This window comes from Labrus bergylta, chromosome 14 (assembly GCF_963930695.1).
Source record: "Labrus bergylta chromosome 14, fLabBer1.1, whole genome shotgun sequence".
Classification (NCBI taxonomy): domain Eukaryota; kingdom Metazoa; phylum Chordata; class Actinopteri; order Labriformes; family Labridae; genus Labrus; species Labrus bergylta.
The window spans coordinates 10,996,630-11,015,561 of NC_089208.1; the positions used below are offsets into that span (position 1 = coordinate 10,996,630).

An 18,932-nucleotide genomic window follows, 5' to 3' on the forward strand; every position below is an offset into this window, starting at 1 on the left:
ACAGGTATTAAAAATACTTTATAGATACAGTCAGTTTTCTCACTGATGATCTTGTTTGATTTTGTAGGTCATACAGAGCCATACGTTTTAGAGAGGACATATTATACTCCTTTTCTACCTTTTAAAACAGTCTAAATGAAACATCTTTGCTCAAGCACCAGAGGAGGTTTGGGACCCTGTATAAACCAGCTCTCTCAGAACGCTCCGCTTCGGTGTGTGTGTTTCTTTAAAGGCAATGATCACTTCCTGAGCACTGCCGAGGTGCCCTTGAGCAAGGCACCAAAGTGTGTGTTTTATGATTAACAGAGTGTAAAAACAGAATTTCCCCTTGCGGGGATCAATAAAAGTAAATCTTAATCTTCATCTTAAATAGAATGTCACATTGTTTGTACCTAAACAATTCCTTAATGCCTTTTTCATCTAATTGATCAATGATGTGTCAAAGTCAACAGAAAGTTGTCTTGTTGAGTTATTACTGCTGCGCCTCATAGATTCAGTGTTACTGAGACCCAGAGAGGTAGACCACCATGTCTATGACAAGCACTCAAAGCATTTTAGGCATACATGTAATACCAGCACTTTCAATGAAGCGATCGCAAATACAACAGTGCTGGCATCTTTTCAGCTGCCTTTGCAAAATGTTGATTGCATGGTTATATATTTTCTGAAGAGGCCTGATTGTTGTAGGAGCTGCTTGTGACTTAGATGTTAGATAATGGTCTAAATGTGAAAAGATCATGGAATGCATAAAACTATTTGCGGCATGAAACTGTAAACAATCTCTAAAGAGTGTTAACCTATGAAGGTTTGCTTTTGAAACGTCTCCGCCGTCAGATTTAGAATCAGGCTTTATTGAAAACTAGGCTCACACCTAATGAATTGGTCTTTGTGTTTCGTATTTACATTTTTATAGGAGTGGAGTAACGAATAGCGGAGGGAAATAAACAGTTGTACGCCTACTGTTGAGAATCTTAAAAACAAAAAAATATACTATATCATTTCAAATTGAAGCTGGTAACATGTCAAAGCTCCAAAAGGAAAACAGTTAAAAAGATTGTTGATTAATCTTTAAATTGGCATTATTGAATTTACAAAAGGGTTCAGCCCAGTGTGACGAGAAGTTAAAATAATGTGTACATCTCCCTGAAAGCCTTTATTAGTGTAGCTGTTAAAACAACTTCTTCAGAATTCAGATTCCAAATTGAACAAAAAAAAAAAAAACCTATTACAATATGAAAATTGAAACAGTTAAACATTCTAAATGTGAACCTCATGATAAGATCTTGTGGCAACATGTGAGTTGTAGTATGTTACTGTCTATTACAACTGTGTCCTCAAACCTGTCAAACCTCATTATGTGTAGTACCCCCCCCCCCCCCCCCCCTTCCCTTTAACGCCCCCACAGGCCAACTGCTCCATACACTTGCCCGGAGCACTTGCAAAAACAAACACATAATTCTGTCTTTTTCTCTCTCTCTCTGTCTGTCTGTCTCTCTCTCTCTCTCTCTCTCTCTCTCTCTCTCTCTCTCTCTCTCTCTGTCTCTGCCTTGCTCTCACTCTCTCTTCTCTCTTGTCAGTGTGATCAATTTCTTTAACTTCCTCCTTTTGGAGTGGCTGCGCTGAATACCAGAACACAGGATATGCTTCGCAGTACCTCTCAGTCTCATAGCAGCAGCAGCAGCAGAGGCAGCACTTAAAGCACTAGCAGCAGCAGCAGCAGCCGAGAGGACGACACACTCTGCAGTCAAGATGAGTGCTGGGGATGTGGTCTGCTACGGCTGGCTCATTAAATCCCCCCCAGAGAAGAAACTAAAGAGATTTGTGAGTAGGAGTACACGCCGGACTCTTGTTTATGTCCTCTGCCAGCTAGTAGGAAAGCCGGGTTGTGCTGTTGAGGCTTGTGTTTTTGTGTAGAGATATGTGTGTGTGTGTTATGACGTGGAGTGATGATTTAGAAAGATACCGTGGGTTGTATGTGCTTTTGTCCAACTGAGCTGGTTTTCAGTCTCCTTTCTATCATCTTCCTCAATTCTTTATTGGCATCTTGCTTTAGTATTTTCAGCGTTTTGATGCACTTTGTATCTCTAAGAACATTATAATCTGTCAATAATCCTAAATACACATGCAGATGTGCCCCACAAACACATGGAATAATGTGTATGTAGTTTGAACATCAACAACATACAGCCGTCAATGTTTTGTGGTTGTTGAGGTCATGTGATAATGTTGGGCTGGACACTCACTCTGCTGTGAGTGTGTGTGTGTGTGTGTGTGTGTGTGTGTGTGTGTGTGTGTGTGAGTGTGTGTGTGTGTGTGTGTGTGTGCGTGCGTGTGTGTGTGTTTGTGTGTTTAGTGATGAGTGTGTGCAAAATTGTGAAACATGGGAAGTAATGTCAGGCACCCAGACACTTCAGACTTAAATGACAAGCAGAAATAGTCCAGCTTTATGATGGCTGTTTAATGCACTTCCTCTGTACCAGTGGAGGGGGAAGAGGAGTAGGAGGAGGAGTTTGAGGAGGAGGTGGAGGTGGGCCATTATTTGTCAACAGTTGTGTATAGGGAAAAGGTGGGTGGAGGTGAGTTTGTGCTTTGATGGGGTGTTGGGCAAAAAATAGAAACTTATTTTAACACAATACGCAAATCCTGATTTCAGAGTGCAAAGGAATTACATGTTTTTCAGACTAGTGTAAGGGCAGAAACACTATCAGGCCAATTATTCAAATAGCAAGTACTGCCACATGGCATTATGGAAATGTGGTTTATGCTTTGTTGTGCTTTGTTTATGGTATTATGAAATGAAAATCTTCAGCCACTGACTTTGAGTACTTAAGTATCTTATTTAAGAACATGATCAACAACACAACAAACCTGAATGTACAACACACTTATTGCCTTATCCTTTCTGACATGAACAAGTTAAGTTGTCTGATTTTCTGTCAACATTGAACTTATCCCGTCTCTGTCCATTTACGACAGAGTGTGGAAAAGTAGGTCTTTAGTCATGAGTGCATTTTTCTTGAATCTAGACAGATTCATATATACCTGTATAAATGTATCTCATATAGGCCTACATATATATAATCCGCGAAATTAACCTCAAAATTCAACTCATTATTAGTCCTTTCCACAGTATGTCAGTAAGTTTTAAAAGCTTTTTGTCACTGTTTTCTATCAAATGTAAGCGTCTGCCTTCCACAATGTTGAAAGAGAAGCTCTTAAGCTCTACAAATCTGTTGAATTGTGCAAATATGGACATCTAAAATGTCGTACTTCTTACTTTGACTCTTTTGAGAAGGGATATTGTTGGCAACCTTATAATCTGATCAATAATGCACCTCCACACGGAAATTCTTTTTGACAGGTCACATTATGTGCAGAGGTGTAAATTATGACAGGAAAATGGCTGAATTCCATTAAACTGCTTCAGTTAGAGGGTCCTGATACTTTGCATGCTGACTCACTGTCACGCAGTCCTGGCTGACGATGACACGTTTAATAAAACAGAACCATCCAGAACAGAACCAAAAAATCTCTCAAGGTTCAGTAAAGTTGCCCAGTTGTCACCGGCACTGACCTGAGAGCTCTTAGGTGACATTACCCCAGCTATGAATCTACATCTGAAGAAGAAGACCACGAGAAGTGGGTGGAATTTCTTTGTGAAGCCGACGGTTGAATCACAAGTTTATACTTTATTGTCAGACATCTACTTCTAAGTGAAACTCCCTTGTTCTTGTTTGAAATATAGAAGGAAAAGGTCACATGTCTATTTTAATTATCAGTTATGAAGGACTTTGATCATCTGCTTTTTTTCCGGATAAGCAAAAATAAAACTTAAAAATAAAACTTGGGTGGCCCTGGATATCACATAAATATTTAATTTGTGTGTAACTTTCCAAAATCACAAAACGTCTCTCGGATCAAAATGCTATCTGTCTATGAGTTATGGTTTCCTCTGAAATCTTGTGGAGGTATTGGCTGTACATGTGGCCTGTTTCACCATTTCCTGGTCTAAACACACACGACACGTTACTAACGGATTTGAGCAGGAGCAAAATACCCTCATGTCTTTCTGTGCCGCCACTGATGATGCACAGAAAGCCACAAATCCAAATGTGAAACCTATACGATGACTTACACATTACTAGTAGATTGAAAGTAGATTTCGTCATAACTATTTTTATATATGCAACTTGACAACTACAACATTGGGCTTACTTGCAGAAGTAGTGAGGACGTATGTGTTACATATTTTGTAAAGTTTGCACAAGTCTTCAGTAGAAAACTGTGACCCAGAACTATATAAATACCTCTTTCGTTGTTGTGTTTGACATTTTCTGTTAAATACAGTGAACTTCCTCTTCTTTGCACTTCTGGGAAACTTGGGTTGAAGTTCCGCTTACTGACCATATCAAAAGCAAAAAAAAAAAAAAAAAAAAGTAGTTTAAAGTTGCTAAGTTAGCTGCAGCGAAGAGCAGGAACAGTGATCTTATTCCCATGACTAATGTAAGGTTGTTGGAGGGATGTTAGAGTGCAAACTGTGCAGCACTACACGATAACACAAGTGTGAGGATATACATCATATTTAACTTTAAGGCTGTTTAAACAGTGTGTTGCTTTCTCCCGCAGGCCTGGAGAAAACGCTGGTTCGTGCTCCGAAGAGGTCGAATGAGCGGTAATCCAGACGTACTGGAGTACTATCAGAGTAAGAACTCCAAAAAGCCTATCCGCATCATTGACCTCAAAGAGTGCGAGGTGGAAATGCTGAATGGGCAACTCAGGATAAAACGAGACTTTCACTGGAAGCACCTCTTTGTGGTGAAGACCTTGTCTCGTATCTTCTACCTGGTGGCCAAAACAGAGGAGGAGATGAACAGCTGGATTAGCAGCATCAGCCAGATCTGCCAGTTCGCGAGCCTGGAGGATGCAGGTGAATATACAGAAAGATTTGATTCTGTTTAATTTGATATGTTGTTATGTGAAGCTACACCTGACATGCCTTTTTGTTTAAAGTGAACATCACAAAAAAATGGGTGTTAACCAGAAGACGTACTTTGGAAAGTTCACACTTTGTTCCACATTCAATATCTGATACCTCCTAGATCAGGAAGTGGTGAACTCAGAGGTATACTTTAAAATGAGGTCAAAACAAACTGTTTATTTGGTGCTGTTTGGTTTTGGGTTAAAAACAAAACACCACAGACTTCAAAGGTGCAGTTTACTGGAATATCACATTGTCTTTCAGTAAATTCCTTTAAAACTGTCCAAACAAAAGCTTTAACTAATCTGCAGTAAACACAGTGGTGAATTGATTCCGTCCAGTGTATGTCGTGTGCAATTTTTTTAATAACCTTTAAGTCCTAAAGATTCATATTTTGACAGTTTCAGGCAACATTTGTCAAATGATTCACACAACATCAATGATACTTCCAAAGAAGATACAAAGAAGAAGATATACTTTTTTAGTTCCAGAGAGTGAATTCAATTTTTTTCACTCTGTCGTTGAGACGTGCTAAACACCTAGCACATAGGCTGAAATACACACACACACACACACACACACACACACACACACACACACACACACACACACACACACACAGGATCTTATGTCATGAACTCATGGAGAAGGTTAGAGTGAGGGGCTGAACATAAAAGAGCACCCGAGTAGTGGTGGGTATACCTCTTCAGCTACTGGCCCAATTTCCAAACTTGGTCTGCAACAGGACTTGAACCAGCAAACCCAACCCAGGTCCCGCCCCTTTAACTGACTATTTGCTCTACTTTTACTGGGTACTGCATGGATCGTTTGTTGATGATCCAACTTTGATCCAGTCTTGTGGTTAGCATGCATTATATATCAAGCGGCTACATTTCTCACTAACTGAGCTCATAAACCTGCAAACAATCATAGACATAAACATTATATTCAAAACCATTTGATACAAATCATATCCGGGATTGGTTTTTGTAGCAGCAGTGTAAACAAGTTCATGTTTGAGTTTGGTTTGAATTGCAGTCAAGTTATGGTAAAGTCATCTTGTTTTATCATTAATCTGTTTGCATCTGTTTCCAAGTTGTTGTTGTGACGATTCGCCTGTCACATAGTGTACCGCTTATTGGCCCACCACAGAATTAAACATCTTTCAGGGGCAGCTTTTTAAATGATAAATCACAATTACCACAATGAATTGGCAGTATTCTTATTATTTTGACTTTTATTTTTATATTTGCAAACACACAATAATCATGCTATACCGGTAATATATACTTAAAATGAATGCAGTGATATTGCGAGAGGACAGTTAGGGACATGTCTGTTAGAAAACTGTCGTCTGTGTGAAGGAGATAGAGAAACACCACAAAGTTGCTGATAATGCCTGCATGTTGCTGTAAATCACCATAGCTCTGAGAAAGCAACACATAAGTAGTTGATACAAATGCAAAGTTTATTAAACACTCTTAACAATGTGATTTTGAAGACTGTTGTCATGGGTTTAATGGCATTTTAGAATAAAGCCATGTTGCTTAATCTAAGGGGTTTTAGACAGTAGAAGTAGATCCAGCCTGGATCTGGAAAGGGTTTTGTAAGATGGCACATCATTACTTTTGCAAAGGATTATAAAAGATGTCTCTGCGCCCACAAGAGAACATAAACGTCCTTTAAGGCTCGCAAATGTTTTATGAGAACAAGCAAAGTCTTTTTGATTTTTTTTTCCCCCTTCCATGGTTCGGCAGACACAGCCTTGACTACTTGGTGGCCTTGAGAGAAATGGAATAAGACACATTTATGAACCAAGGTCAATCTGACTAAAAGACTACCTGAAAAAAAAAAAAATTCTCTTCAGATTCACCCACTCTACATTAAAGTATAGGTTATAAGAAATGTGTGTGTTTGTGGTTACACCAATAGCTATTGGTGTCAGCATGACGGCAGTTTTCTTCGAAGAGGTTGTAACATTTTCGAAACTACCCGCTCTCTATTCCTCTCTGCTTGATCTGAACAGAGAGCTCAGAAGAAGGCTTCCCTCACACCCCCACTCCCCTCCAGCCGTCCCCTGACAGCTCCGACAGAGTGTCTGTATCCAGCCAGCTTGATTCCAGTTATCCACTGGACTACCTATTCCTCTCTCAGTGTGAGACGGGGAGTTTGAGCACTAGTCGGTATGTAAAATCTCATTAATAATTTAACACATGGAGAATAAAGCAACATTAGCTTGTGTTTAAGAAAGATGTTTTATTTTTCCTCTTATTGTAGACTTGACAGTTTCTCAAACTCTGAGAGCTCCCTGGAGCAGAAGTCATCGGATGACGCGGTCAAAGACATTGCCCCTTCTCCTCTGTTCACTGATTCCACTTCCTCCTGCATCTCTCACGCTCACAGCCCCACTCCACCCGTCTTCATCCATGGAAGATTGACTATCCCTCCTTTCAGTGCTCCATGCACCTCCCTGGCTCTGCCAGCCTCCTCCTCCTCTCCACTTCGCCACTGTGCTACAAGCGTCTTCCAGTTCGACAAACTTTACTCTTCTGCATCATTTGAGGCAATGAGCGACACACAAACACCCCCTCCGCTGCCACCAAAACCCAACCACCTGTCAGAGCAGCTAAGTGATGAGGGAATGAACAAGCCGAGGGGGAAGAGCACACAACATTTCTCAAGTCACAGTGTTCTATTTCCCCGGAGGACATCTATGTCAAGCCTGGACCATTTAAGAATAGGTATGTGCGCGATAGGAGAGCAGTCTCACAGTAAGTATAATACAAAAACTGAGAGCTGGGTTGTAACAAAATTAATTACAACCCTTAGTGTTATTATGACGGCACAGCATGTCAACTATAGCTGACTGGTAAACTTTTAAACTAAAGTCTTTTAATTATATATCTCTGTTGTAGGAGATGCTGGTAGTAGATTGATGCGGAACAGAAGACAGAGTCTTAATTTGGTAAGAAATTTGTACAAAAATAGACATTTTGACATTTGGCACTTTGGTATATTGACTTTTCCCTTCTTCTTCTTCTTCTTCTTCTTCTTCTTCTTCTTCTTCTTCTTCTTCTTCTTTCAAGAGTTAAATGAAAAGACTGATTCATATTCATGTCTGTGCCATAAGTATATAACAAGGTCCAGCGGCTAGTTAGCTTAGCTTAGCAGTATGTATCTCATTTAAGGCACCTAATCTTCCTGTTGTTTCTGCTTGAGCTAAAGCTACATCCGTGAGATGGTTAGCTTTCTCTTCCACAACTGGACTCTTTGCTGGTTGCCTTGCATGACATGATAAGACTTCACAAAGCCACTGCACCCAGCAAAGAAATAGTCCAGCAGGAAACAAGACAGATTTGCTCAAAACGATCCACAATGTCTCTTAATACTTTTTTGCTGATGAAAAAAAAAAATAATAAAGTTTGTTAGGTAGCTGCTGTTGCTGGACAGATTTGAACAGTTCTGAAAGGAGCTAGCTGTTTCTTACTGTTTCCTTTCTTTGTGCTAAGCTAAGCTAACTAGCTTGCTCTCTGTAGTCTCATATTTACTGTTGGGTCATGACAATAGTATTGGGTTTCACATGACTCCATCAAAGCCACTGTAGAGAGTTTATTTCTACAAATAAATTCAAAAGTAATCTAAATAATTTGAAAGGAACATAAATATTCAACAGACAGCAGCATTTACAACTTGAACTTAATATGGTGGATGTGCCTGATCATATAATGCTTTGTCTTTCGACAGCCGTCTTTAAATACCATACGAGTTCAAAACTACGAGGAAGAGTCATATATGCCCATGGCTTCCCCTTCTCCTTTTTTAACCACCACTGAATCTGATGGTTACATCCCCATGAGCCCCAGGACATTCAGCTTCCCCAGTGCAAACAACAACATCGAGTCCTCCACACCACTGATGTGTCAACCTGGAGATCTTGCACCGCCCCCAATTCACCGGCATCTGAAGCCTCGTTTGAGGCGAGGTGAGAGCCCTGTTTGGTTCAAGTTAAAGACGATCATGATGTGTCTAGATATGTGACCTTTGTTAACTGGTTTAAACGGTGAACAGATGTACAAACTTGTCAGCATGCTAATTCATAGCCTTAGTCACGTAGCTGTGCTTATGACACATAATTGTACATATCAGGACAAGCACAGTGACCTTTGTTATGCATCACTTTTGTAATCTTACCTTTCCTTTGCACACAAAGGAACTGCAACCACTATAATAACTTTGTCCTTTGTTGGTTCACAGTTCGACCCCCACCTCTTGACTTAAGAGGCCTCTCTACAATCACAGAATGTCCCACTCACCTTCCTCTGAGCAGAGCCATGACAGAAACATGGTGAGAGAAAAAAAGAGCATGTACAAAGTCTTCCTTTCCCAAGGCTCTCTACATAGTTAACTAAAATTACAATTGGTATTTTAAACAGAAAAGAAGAGAATTGCATTTAAAGCCCAATTCTTAATTTTGACCGTATAGATGTGGACAAAAAAATTCAATGTTGACACAGTTTGACCTTATTCAGATTAAAGTTTAAATATAAATATTCTTTTCAAAACAAGAGTTTGAAAACATGTATCACATAAAAAAAAACTGTCTTACTCCAGAAAGCATATTGGACCCTGTTTTTTAATATAATTTACTTGCACAAGTAAAGAATTATTCCTGTGTTTGTATAAAGGTTTTTGCCACTATGATGTAAACTTATCCCATGATTTGTGTAATTACAGCTTTTCAATGCAGTTGTTACCTCTTGAAAGAAGACTTGAAAATGGGGACAATCCTAGGAATGAAGAAACAGACTGCACTGAAGTGGTAACATTTTCACATTTTCATAAACTTATAGTATAAAGACTTTATCATGTATTGTGAAATCATTTTCAATTTCCAACAATGTCCCAACAATTCATCAGCTAAAGATATTGTACCTATTTGACCAGATCTGGCTAACATGGAATAAAGACAAGCTGGAGCTATTCTATCTCTTCTTGGTTAAAGACATTATTAATAATTATGCCATCTTTGTCGTTTAGCTTGAATCAACAAAAGAAACATATTTTACTACAGATTAAAAAAAAGAGAGAAATAAAGGACATTCTGTTAACTGCTGGACAATTTGTGGGAGTAGACATAAAAAATGTAATCTCAACACAGCTAAAAAATGTGGGAGTGGAAAGGTTTTTCTCCCAAAATATTTTGATCAGCAGATTGTAATCACACTGGGGTCTTTCCAGAGCATGCAAGAGTGTGTATGTAACAGGGTAATGTTGCACCAGCCCATTCCTGGAGAGGGTGCATAATACATTGATTTCCCAGAATAAGGTTACTCAATCTGAAAATGAACAGTCCGAGGCTATACCTTTTATCTAATCAATCTTTTACTATGAATGCAGCACATATGAACTTGACAATGTAAAACTTTCAAAGTTGACATTTTGGGAAATGTAATTATTTTGTTTTAAGTGTGAGCAGTGATGACTCAGCAAAGTAATCAATGAAACACTTTTCTCTAACTTTCGACGGAACGGTTCAGGCGTTGGCAAGAAGATCAAACCTGGACTATTTGTCACTGGTTTTCAATTCAGCATCCCCCTCTCCTGTGCTGAAGGTATGGTTTGATTGGATACATGTATATATACACACACACATACACACACATACACACACACATACACACAGTAGATATAGGCTATATAATATATACCCAATCTGTTTTGTCAAAACTGCTGTTTTATGCAACAATAGCGTCTGTAACTTCTTTATCTCTGTTTCTTTTTATATTCTACAGCAGGTTATAACGCTATGATGCTACTATTTTAGCTGTGAAGAAGTATTACATGATTGTGATTTCATACAAGTACAACATTATTGTCATTGTAAAATCTTTTTATTAAATGTAATTGTATTACATCTCTTTGTGTTTGGCAGAAGCCCTTTCTGACTGATGAGCACAGAGTGGATTACGTGAAGGTGGATGAGAAGAAGACACAAGCACTGCAAAGCACAAAAATGGAGTGGACAGATGTCCGGCAGTCCAAAACATGACTGGAAAAAATATACGATTAAGAAAATCCCTCACTTTTGGTTTCAAGAAGATCAACAGTAACTTAAGCATTGGATATATGAAGAGGACCAAAATAATTTAAAAGCACTTTGAATGTATTAACCAAGCACAAGAGCAAATAAGCAGTTTTATGCTTGTTTGCTGTGTGAAAACTCAAAATTGCACTGTAAAAACTTAATTCACTCTCAGTAGATTTGACTTATACTGTAAATAATACCAGACTGCACTGTATTAAAATTATTTTTACTGTAGCATTAAGTTTTACCAAATTTTGAAAAGGGCATATTGTTGCTGCTCTGTCTGTGTGACTTGCTTTAAATGTATGTTCAGTGTTTGTGGCTGTAAAGAAGAACGTTTTTAGTGTTTCCCCCTCACTATATGTCATTAATAATTCAGCTCTCTCTTTTTCCTTCTCCTGAAATGAACTGCTTATAGAAGGGCTTGTTTGTGACTACTCTTTTTCTGACTTCAGCTACAATTTCATTCACAACTCAAATTTTAAAAAAAAGTAAACTACCACTATCAGTATTCATGAATCAAGATTAAAATGACATTCACATAATTTCCATTTTTAAACAGAACTGATTATCCACCCCTTTTTTCCCCAAATGTTTTATTTATTGTATTTTTGTTATTTATTTTATATTTTATGTGTATTGTCTCATTTACACATCCTGCTGGCAATGATTCGTGTTTATGCTCCAACAGTTATGAATAAAGTTTATATTTCAAAATACTTTTTCATTATGATTTAATGCTAGCAGGTGGGAAAAACATCACACCTCATCCAAGATCCTCTCCCTTTCCCATGCAGACAAATGTGCAAAACACTGTGCAAAACTGAACATTTAAAATACATTATGTAGATAGATAACATAACATCATCTCCTCATCTGTTAAGCAGTGAAGAATATGAGGATTTCAAAATTTTACAATTGGATGCACATATTTTTATGAAACAAGAGCGGGGATATTATAAGCTTTTGTTTGTTTTATTTCAGCATTAAACTGGTATGGTTAGAAAAATGTAGCCCTATTCTACTATTACTGCTGCTACTAATAATAATAATAATAAATAATATTTATTGTTATTATTTATTATATATATTAGTTGTCGTTCCATTTATATTATTATGAATAGTACGTCATAGAACACACGTTGCACACATGTTGCGTCACTAGCGTGCGCCGGGAGGAGATTAACAAAAGGAGATTTGGGTGATTTACCTGAGAAGTCGGGAGAGGAAGTCATCATGCAACACTTAAACTCTGGCGTTTATTGTCAACATCAGTTTCACAATCGGCACGCGTGGCTGAACCTCGCGCATTGATCAAGCCCCTGTGTAGGTGTTCTTCGTGTTTACACCGACAGACTCTCACAGTCACACACTGCAGGAGTGAAGGTAATGCTGCTAGCATGCACCGCTGCTAGCTCACGATAGCTGGAAACAAATAAAACCGTGCCTTGTCCAAGCAGCACAGGGGGCCTGCTTAATGAAATAGTAGAGTTAAAGAGACATCAGTGGGCATGCAGTGAGAGGTTAACCTCGTCCCCGGGGAAAGAAACAACACCAGTGTCTGCGAGATCTTGACTCTAGTGGGTAAGTTTGTTTACTTTATGATTCGTTACAGCTAGCTCCACAGTAAAGTGCCAGTGTTTCACCTGGTTTGCCTTGTCTAGAGTCAGAATTGGCTATCCACGGTTGTCTTTGCCAATGCTCCTGTTTAAAGTTCATTTTGGGGGTGTTAATAATGACCCACCTTCACATGGTGTTAGAGCTGCTGAGCTGCAGGACAGATGCGCTTCTTGCTTGGCCCCAAGGCCTTTTATTATATCTAATGTGCAATGGATCTTTGTTTAAGTTTAACATAAATGTGCTGGATACTTTTATTTTAGTCTGCCAGTGTATTTCTCTGTTACACGTGTAATTTATGGCAAGGCTGTACTTGTGTAGTGTAGTTGTGGTTTCCCACAAAATACGACATGTATCTTCTGAAAATAGATTCTTTACCTATTATCCTTGTTACCTACTACATTGACACTACAATAATATTTAAAAAAAATCTTCCTGCATTTGTTTATATTGATCGTTTTGAGAAGAGAATATCTTAAATATGTCTGATTGAGAGTAAGCATACTGTTATGCTAATTAGTTAAATTAGTTAAGACTTAAGGACCAGTGCACTATTGATCAAAGGCCTAAAAAAGAAACAAAAGAAACAATAAAACAACATATTACATGGGCACATCATCTTTCTTATTGGTCTTAAAGCAGATTGCGACTCTGTCCGGCAGATACACTGATCTTTTTCAGTCATAATTTGTCTACAGTCTCAGTTTCTGTGCCCTGATTGTTTACATCAAAAATATTTTTATTGCAATAAATTCAGACTGCTCAATGATTATATTGCGATAAAGATGAAAATGAAGATTTATTTTGCTGCCATAAAAGGCAGTAAGTCAGACATTGGTCATAACCAACCCCCTGTAACTGGCCATACAAACATTGAACAGTAATAGAGGAAAACAAGAGCTCATGCTTATGTACATCTAAACTGTCTAATTATGTCTAAAAACAAATACAATATTTATTTCCATCTTTCCATCCCCCTAATGAAAATAAGGTTTAAAACTTGCTTTGTGAATCTTTGGTTGTGAAACCATATTGTTGGTGCTGATGATAGATTTGAACTGATCAATGATTTCCTTTAACTTTCTCAACACAGGGCTCATATCAGATGGAGGACAAATTCACTGCAGTGGACCTATCAGCTGGTTTTGAAAATTCAGCAACTATGACTTCTGTCCGACTATCTCTTTAAATTTGGTAGCTATGGCTTCTTGTAAGGTAGATGAGCTACCAAATGACTCTAAGGATGGGGCCTCAGCCTGCAAACAGCTTTCCCGCTGCAGCCCCGATGACATCACCGAAGAGCTTCAGTTGGATACAATGAACTCTGTGGTCAAATCCCAGAAACCTGGAAAATTTAGAAGGACTGCCTTGACATTTTTCGGAGTTCGTAAAGGCATCTGTATCTTACCAAGTTTTTTCGGTGGAAGGAGTAAAAATCAGAACAAGTGGTCTTCTAAGAAAGGGTTCCCCAAAAGCAAGACCCATGATGGGCTGAGCAAGGTTAGTTATGATGACAATTCACGAGTTGGGTTCACCTCAGCTGGAGACTTTGAATACCACAGCCAAAGGGACTCGGCTGGAGATCTCCGCAGTAGCTGTCACAATGAATGTAGTTTCCCTGTTGCTGAGCAGAAATCCCTGAGTCTCAACCGGCAGAAAAAGGGTTTAAGGGGTCTTTTTAACAGTTTCAGGCATCATAGAAACAATAGAAATGCTGGATCGGATAAAACTGAAATGATTGCAATGACCTCTCCTCGGTGCAAGAAAGAGGTGCCTGTTGTCCTGGACAACGTCAACAAGTATGTCACAGAGTGCCTTGGATCTGAACCTGGTGTGCCTGATTTAGCAGATGTTATATGTGATGTTTCTATTGATCCTGCTGCTGCTGCTGCTGCGATGGTATCAGAGAAGTGTGTGGTACAAGAAAGTCCAAAGTATGAACCGGATGCTCAGATCTGTGATGATCAAATTGCGGAAATGAATTTAGTGGCTGCAGTTTCCAGTGAACTTGAAGAGAGTTTAAGAGTAAACAGTGAGCCTTGTTTGAAAGTTAAGATGATGTCTGAGCCAACACTAAAGTCTGAAACACCTACTGGCTCATCAGATCAGCTGAACCTGATGTTTGGAGACGTTGCATCGTTGAAGAGCTTTGATTCCCTCACCGGCTGTGGGGACATTATTGCCGATCAAGAAGACGACAGCATCACAGAGAGCACTGTGTCGGGGGAGAGGAGCAGAAATGGGGGCAAGAGGGCCTCTTGTTATCTCACCTACCAGGGTGGCGGTGAAGAAATGGCATCCCCAGAAGATGTGGGTGAGGAGTGTCTTCATGAATTCTGGGGGAATGATCAGTCGGAGGAAATTTGCTATACCTACAACCAAGACCACGCAGATCTGACCTCTGACCTGACGAGTTCTCACAATATGGAGTTACTGAACAGTAGCAGCGCACAGCAAGCCAGTGGGATTGACACATCTTCAATGGCTGATGTGGTTACTCCTCAAGATGAGCATCAAGAATCAGTTCCAAACAGCGACGAGGGCTACTATGATTCAACCACCCCGGGGCATGATGAAGGACAAGAGAAGCCAGACAGACTGAGGACAGACAGATTACCCAGAGACAGTTACAGTGGTGACGCCCTCTATGAGCTTTTTGCGCCTGATGAGAGTCTCATCAGTCCACAATATGAGAGCAAATCAAATATGTCCAGTTCACAACAGTGTGAGTATTCAAGTGAACCAGTTGGTGTGAATAATTCTGCCTTTGATCCAGAAATGAAGCGACTACAAATAGATGCTGACCTGTATAAAGTTCACAAATTTCTAGATGTGCCCAGCATATGCAGTAAATCCCCCGAGTTGGCACAGAATGTAGTTTGTCGGCAGGAAATTGGCACAAATAAGAACTGTAATATGAATTCAAACCCTCAAGCATCAGTCGACAAGACTAATATAGAACCGGATACATTTAATGAAAACGAAAACATGTCTGCTTCACCTGAGAAAACAACAAAATCCATAAATGCAAATTGTGAAAAAAGGCACAGCAGCACATCATTTGGAAGCACGTCCGACCTAGATTTTGAAACGTTTTGTGAACCCAAAGAGCAGCATCTTGAGGAGAACAAGCCTGTAGCTCTGCCGTACAAAAATAAAATTTCTCAGTCTCCATACTGCAACAAAGATTTGGACGATGAGCAAACAGTGAGTTTCTCTCAAGCACTTGTGGACTACACAAAAAACTCTGAGATGCTGAGTAACTTGCAGAACAGTGTGGATGATTTGGAGGCAAACTCTGCCTTCACTCCAAACATGGAGGCCTTACCTACCATTGTCACATTTGATGTAGTGGACATGCATAATGAGGGGGAATATGACGAGCAGATGCAAATGGAAATGGAGGAGGACATATCATCACCCTATCAAGAGTTTGAAGAAAGCTACTTACAAAAAGACGCGTTTGCTGAATGTGACTATCAGATGTTGGATCTCTATGAGCAGAACCTTATCAGTAACACATGGGCGATCGCTAGTCTCCCCCGGCACATTGGCATTACAAGAGTCAGCCAGTCCATGCCTAATCCGTTGTCTTTAGACAGGAGAAGTCGGTCTCTGGACACAGAAAGCCTTGAGTTGAATATGCCTGACACATACAGACAGAACAGAGCTGCTATCGTTTCTTGTTCTCAAACTGAAAAAGACGCTGAAAGAGATTCCTCACCACATCACAAAAAGAATGTACTTGTGTCTGCATCAGAATCTAGAGACAGTAGCAGCATTATGGCCTTATCATGGCAAATAAGGTCAGAGATGGCTTTAAGCCTGCCTCTGGCTGATGGGGAAGCCACTGAAAAAGTACAGAGTCTCAATCAAACCCAAGTGAAACACAAAATACCTTCTAGTTCATCCAGCAGTAAATCACAACGCCTGTGCTCTGATGTGTCCCGTGATGCAACCTCACAGATCGCAGATCTCTACAACAGGCAGTGTCACCATCCTTTGCAATCAGATTCGTGTTTACCTCATAGCACCTTTGTTTACCCTGGAATGATGGAGGAGGTATCAGATGGTGTTGATGAGGATTTCTTTTGTAGATCTGCCAATAGTTTGCAATCTTATAATCAGTGTGGTAAGAGCAGGCCAGTGAGTAGCCGGGATGGAACATCTCATGCCGGGAGTCCTCTGAGCAAGGGCGTGTTTAAAGACGAAATGGCCATCCTCAGTGAAACGAGAACAGCGAAGTAATGTGCAACACACTTCCAGAGGCTAGCTTCAATTGAAAAGGCTCCCAGTCATACAGATGGCATCAAGATTACATGTGTATGTGCCAATCAGTGCTTTTATTTTTCATCCAAAAGAGTTGTTGCTTCATTTTTACTGGCAGCACTGATCTAGTTTGGAAAAAAAAAAAGTCTGTGATGGACAAGACTGGAATTTCAAAATATTCTAATATGTAGGGTCTCTGCCATCAAGCTGCCTTCAGAACAACGTTTATTTGATCCTATTGTTAAGATGAAAGGGATTTCCTTATTAGCTAAGAAATAAATAACCTGCTTCACATACAAACATGTTCGTCCATTAAAGCATTAAAGCAAGAACATAGTTTTATTTGCATTTGAAACACTGCAAGATTCCTCTTATTAAGCTATTGAGTTATAGGCGTATGTAGCCTCAGAATCAAGGTCTCAACCTTTGTTTAATGCATATTCATGAAGCTTGTTGTTGTTTCCAAAGTGCAGTTGAGCAGAACTTGCCCAGCCTTTTTCCTCTACACCCTGAACACATGTACATTAGGCTCATGCTTTTAAGTGCTGGCTTATGTTTGAGTTTACACTGCTTGTTTATAGCCTCTCTTTGCTCCAGTAATGTTTACGTTTGCCTGTCATGATGCTCAGATTTGCTGTTTCTTTGGTTTACTTCATTTAGGCTAGATTGGGTTCAATCACAACAAGAAAGTATCCCATGGAGGAAGTCCCAAATGGGGTATATTTAAAATGCATTAAGCTGTTACATTTAACTCAATCTTGCAACATTGAACAGCTTATAGTTACCCTTAAACTAAACAAAGATGGGAATGTTAGCTCTCGGTTTAAGTTCAGCTGCCATTTCCTATACTCACTGAAGACATTGTTTGTCATTATGTTTTACACACAGATTCCCTGTGTATTTAAGTGCTCTACATCAAAAAAAAAAAAGAAACGATCTGATTCAAATGTCTATGAAATGGTAGAGGAAACAAATAAAAGAATAAGCTAGTAAGACCTAATAGTATCTGGATCGTATGGTTTACTTTTGGCCTGATTAGCAAATTTGGCCTTACTCTTGTGTCTCTTTTTCTAGTCCCATTTGAAACCGCTTGACCACCTGTAAAGTGCAAAATGTTTCTTCTGAAGTGATGCACTCCAGTATTGCATTTCTGTACGCTATAAGGAAGGAAAAGTTAGTTTGATTTAGTTTGTAATTGAAATAGTCTCAAAAGATGAACTAGAATTATCAACCTGTATCATTTTCTTGTACTGATCAATCTGAGGGTCAACTGTCATATGATGTCGTTTTTTATTGTGTAATACTGAAAAAAATGTCAAGGACTTTGTATTTATATTCTTCACTGTTTGTACACTTCAACGTTTAAATTTGGCAATTACTAATGGAGTTTTCTTTTTTTTTACAGTCTAAAGTTACATCAATGTTACATTTGGGTATTCCGATTGAAATGTTTCTGTTTTGTCAAAATAGATTGCTGCCTTACACTAAAATAAACTTGACAAAACGAACTATTACCAATTTCATTTGTTATTTTTTTCTTGGTTGTTCTTACTCCTGATAATAGGGACAAAAGCAGACAAACCTATAGGCTGATCATAGTCTGTTTAGTGTGTATATTGTGACATAGGCTATACTTTTTTTCACGGACAGTTTCAGGTTCACAGCAGCCAAGATAAAAATATCAAGTCGTAATCTAGTTCAGATCCAGGACTGTTTTGCTGATTGCCTCGTATTGCACTTTCCACGTTGTGTATTACTTAGCCAAGTATTCACCTGCCTTTGTTAACATGTCCAAAACTGAATCAAACAACACTAAATTGACCCTCAATGCCCCTAAAACAGGGAGTTTTACTTTTTTTGGTCTGAAACAAAAGTACACAATGAGTCAGTCCCATTTGAATGATTTACTTTAATTATTTTCTTGAATTATTTTTTCACTTTTTTTTTTTTTTTTTTTTGGCAAAGCTTATTGTTCCTGAGTCA

The 18,932-nt window shown here is 39.1% G+C and overlaps 2 protein-coding genes across 4 annotated transcripts; both read left to right on the top strand.

Annotated features, from left to right (window-relative positions):
- The first annotated feature begins 1,555 nt into the window (after positions 1–1,555).
- Positions 1,556–11,782, top strand: gab3 (GRB2 associated binding protein 3). Of its 2 annotated transcripts, none has more exons than XM_020630295.3 (10): positions 1,556–1,821; positions 4,627–4,927; positions 7,005–7,161; positions 7,256–7,749; positions 7,894–7,943; positions 8,723–8,960; positions 9,233–9,323; positions 9,713–9,797; positions 10,516–10,590; positions 10,911–11,782. In XM_020630295.3, exons 1-10 carry the CDS (start codon positions 1,750–1,752, stop codon positions 11,025–11,027), a joined length of 1,680 nt encoding a protein of 559 aa, XP_020485951.1. In that variant the 5' UTR covers positions 1,556–1,749; the 3' UTR covers positions 11,028–11,782. The 2 variants fall into 2 exon arrangements, with proteins under 2 accessions (XP_020485951.1, XP_020485952.1); XM_020630296.3 differs by having other exon boundaries at positions 1,558–1,821; positions 7,256–7,719.
- A 444-nt stretch (positions 11,783–12,226) lies between these two features.
- amer1 (APC membrane recruitment protein 1) lies at positions 12,227–18,463 on the top strand. 2 transcript variants are annotated; one of them, XM_020630283.3, is made up of 2 exons: positions 12,227–12,647; positions 13,774–18,463. In XM_020630283.3, the coding sequence occupies exon 2, from the start codon at positions 13,881–13,883 to the stop codon at positions 16,926–16,928; it is 3,048 nt and encodes a 1,015-aa protein (XP_020485939.1). In that variant the 5' UTR covers positions 12,227–12,647; positions 13,774–13,880; the 3' UTR covers positions 16,929–18,463. The 2 variants fall into 2 exon arrangements, with proteins under 2 accessions (XP_020485939.1, XP_029132507.1); XM_029276674.2 differs by having other exon boundaries at positions 12,227–12,643.
- Positions 18,464–18,932: the final 469 nt, after the last annotated feature.

Coding starts and splice junctions, on each gene's coding strand:
- gab3 (XM_020630295.3), top strand. CDS start 1,750: ATGAGTGCTGGGGATGTGGTCTGCTACGGCTGGCTCATTAAATCCCCC. Junction 1,822..4,626: donor AGAAGAAACTAAAGAGATTT/GTGAGTAGGAGT, acceptor TTTCTCCCGCAG/GCCTGGAGAAAACGCTGGTT. Junction 9,324..9,712: donor AGAGCCATGACAGAAACATG/GTGAGAGAAAAA, acceptor GTGTAATTACAG/CTTTTCAATGCAGTTGTTAC.
- amer1 (XM_020630283.3), top strand. CDS start 13,881: ATGGCTTCTTGTAAGGTAGATGAGCTACCAAATGACTCTAAGGATGGG.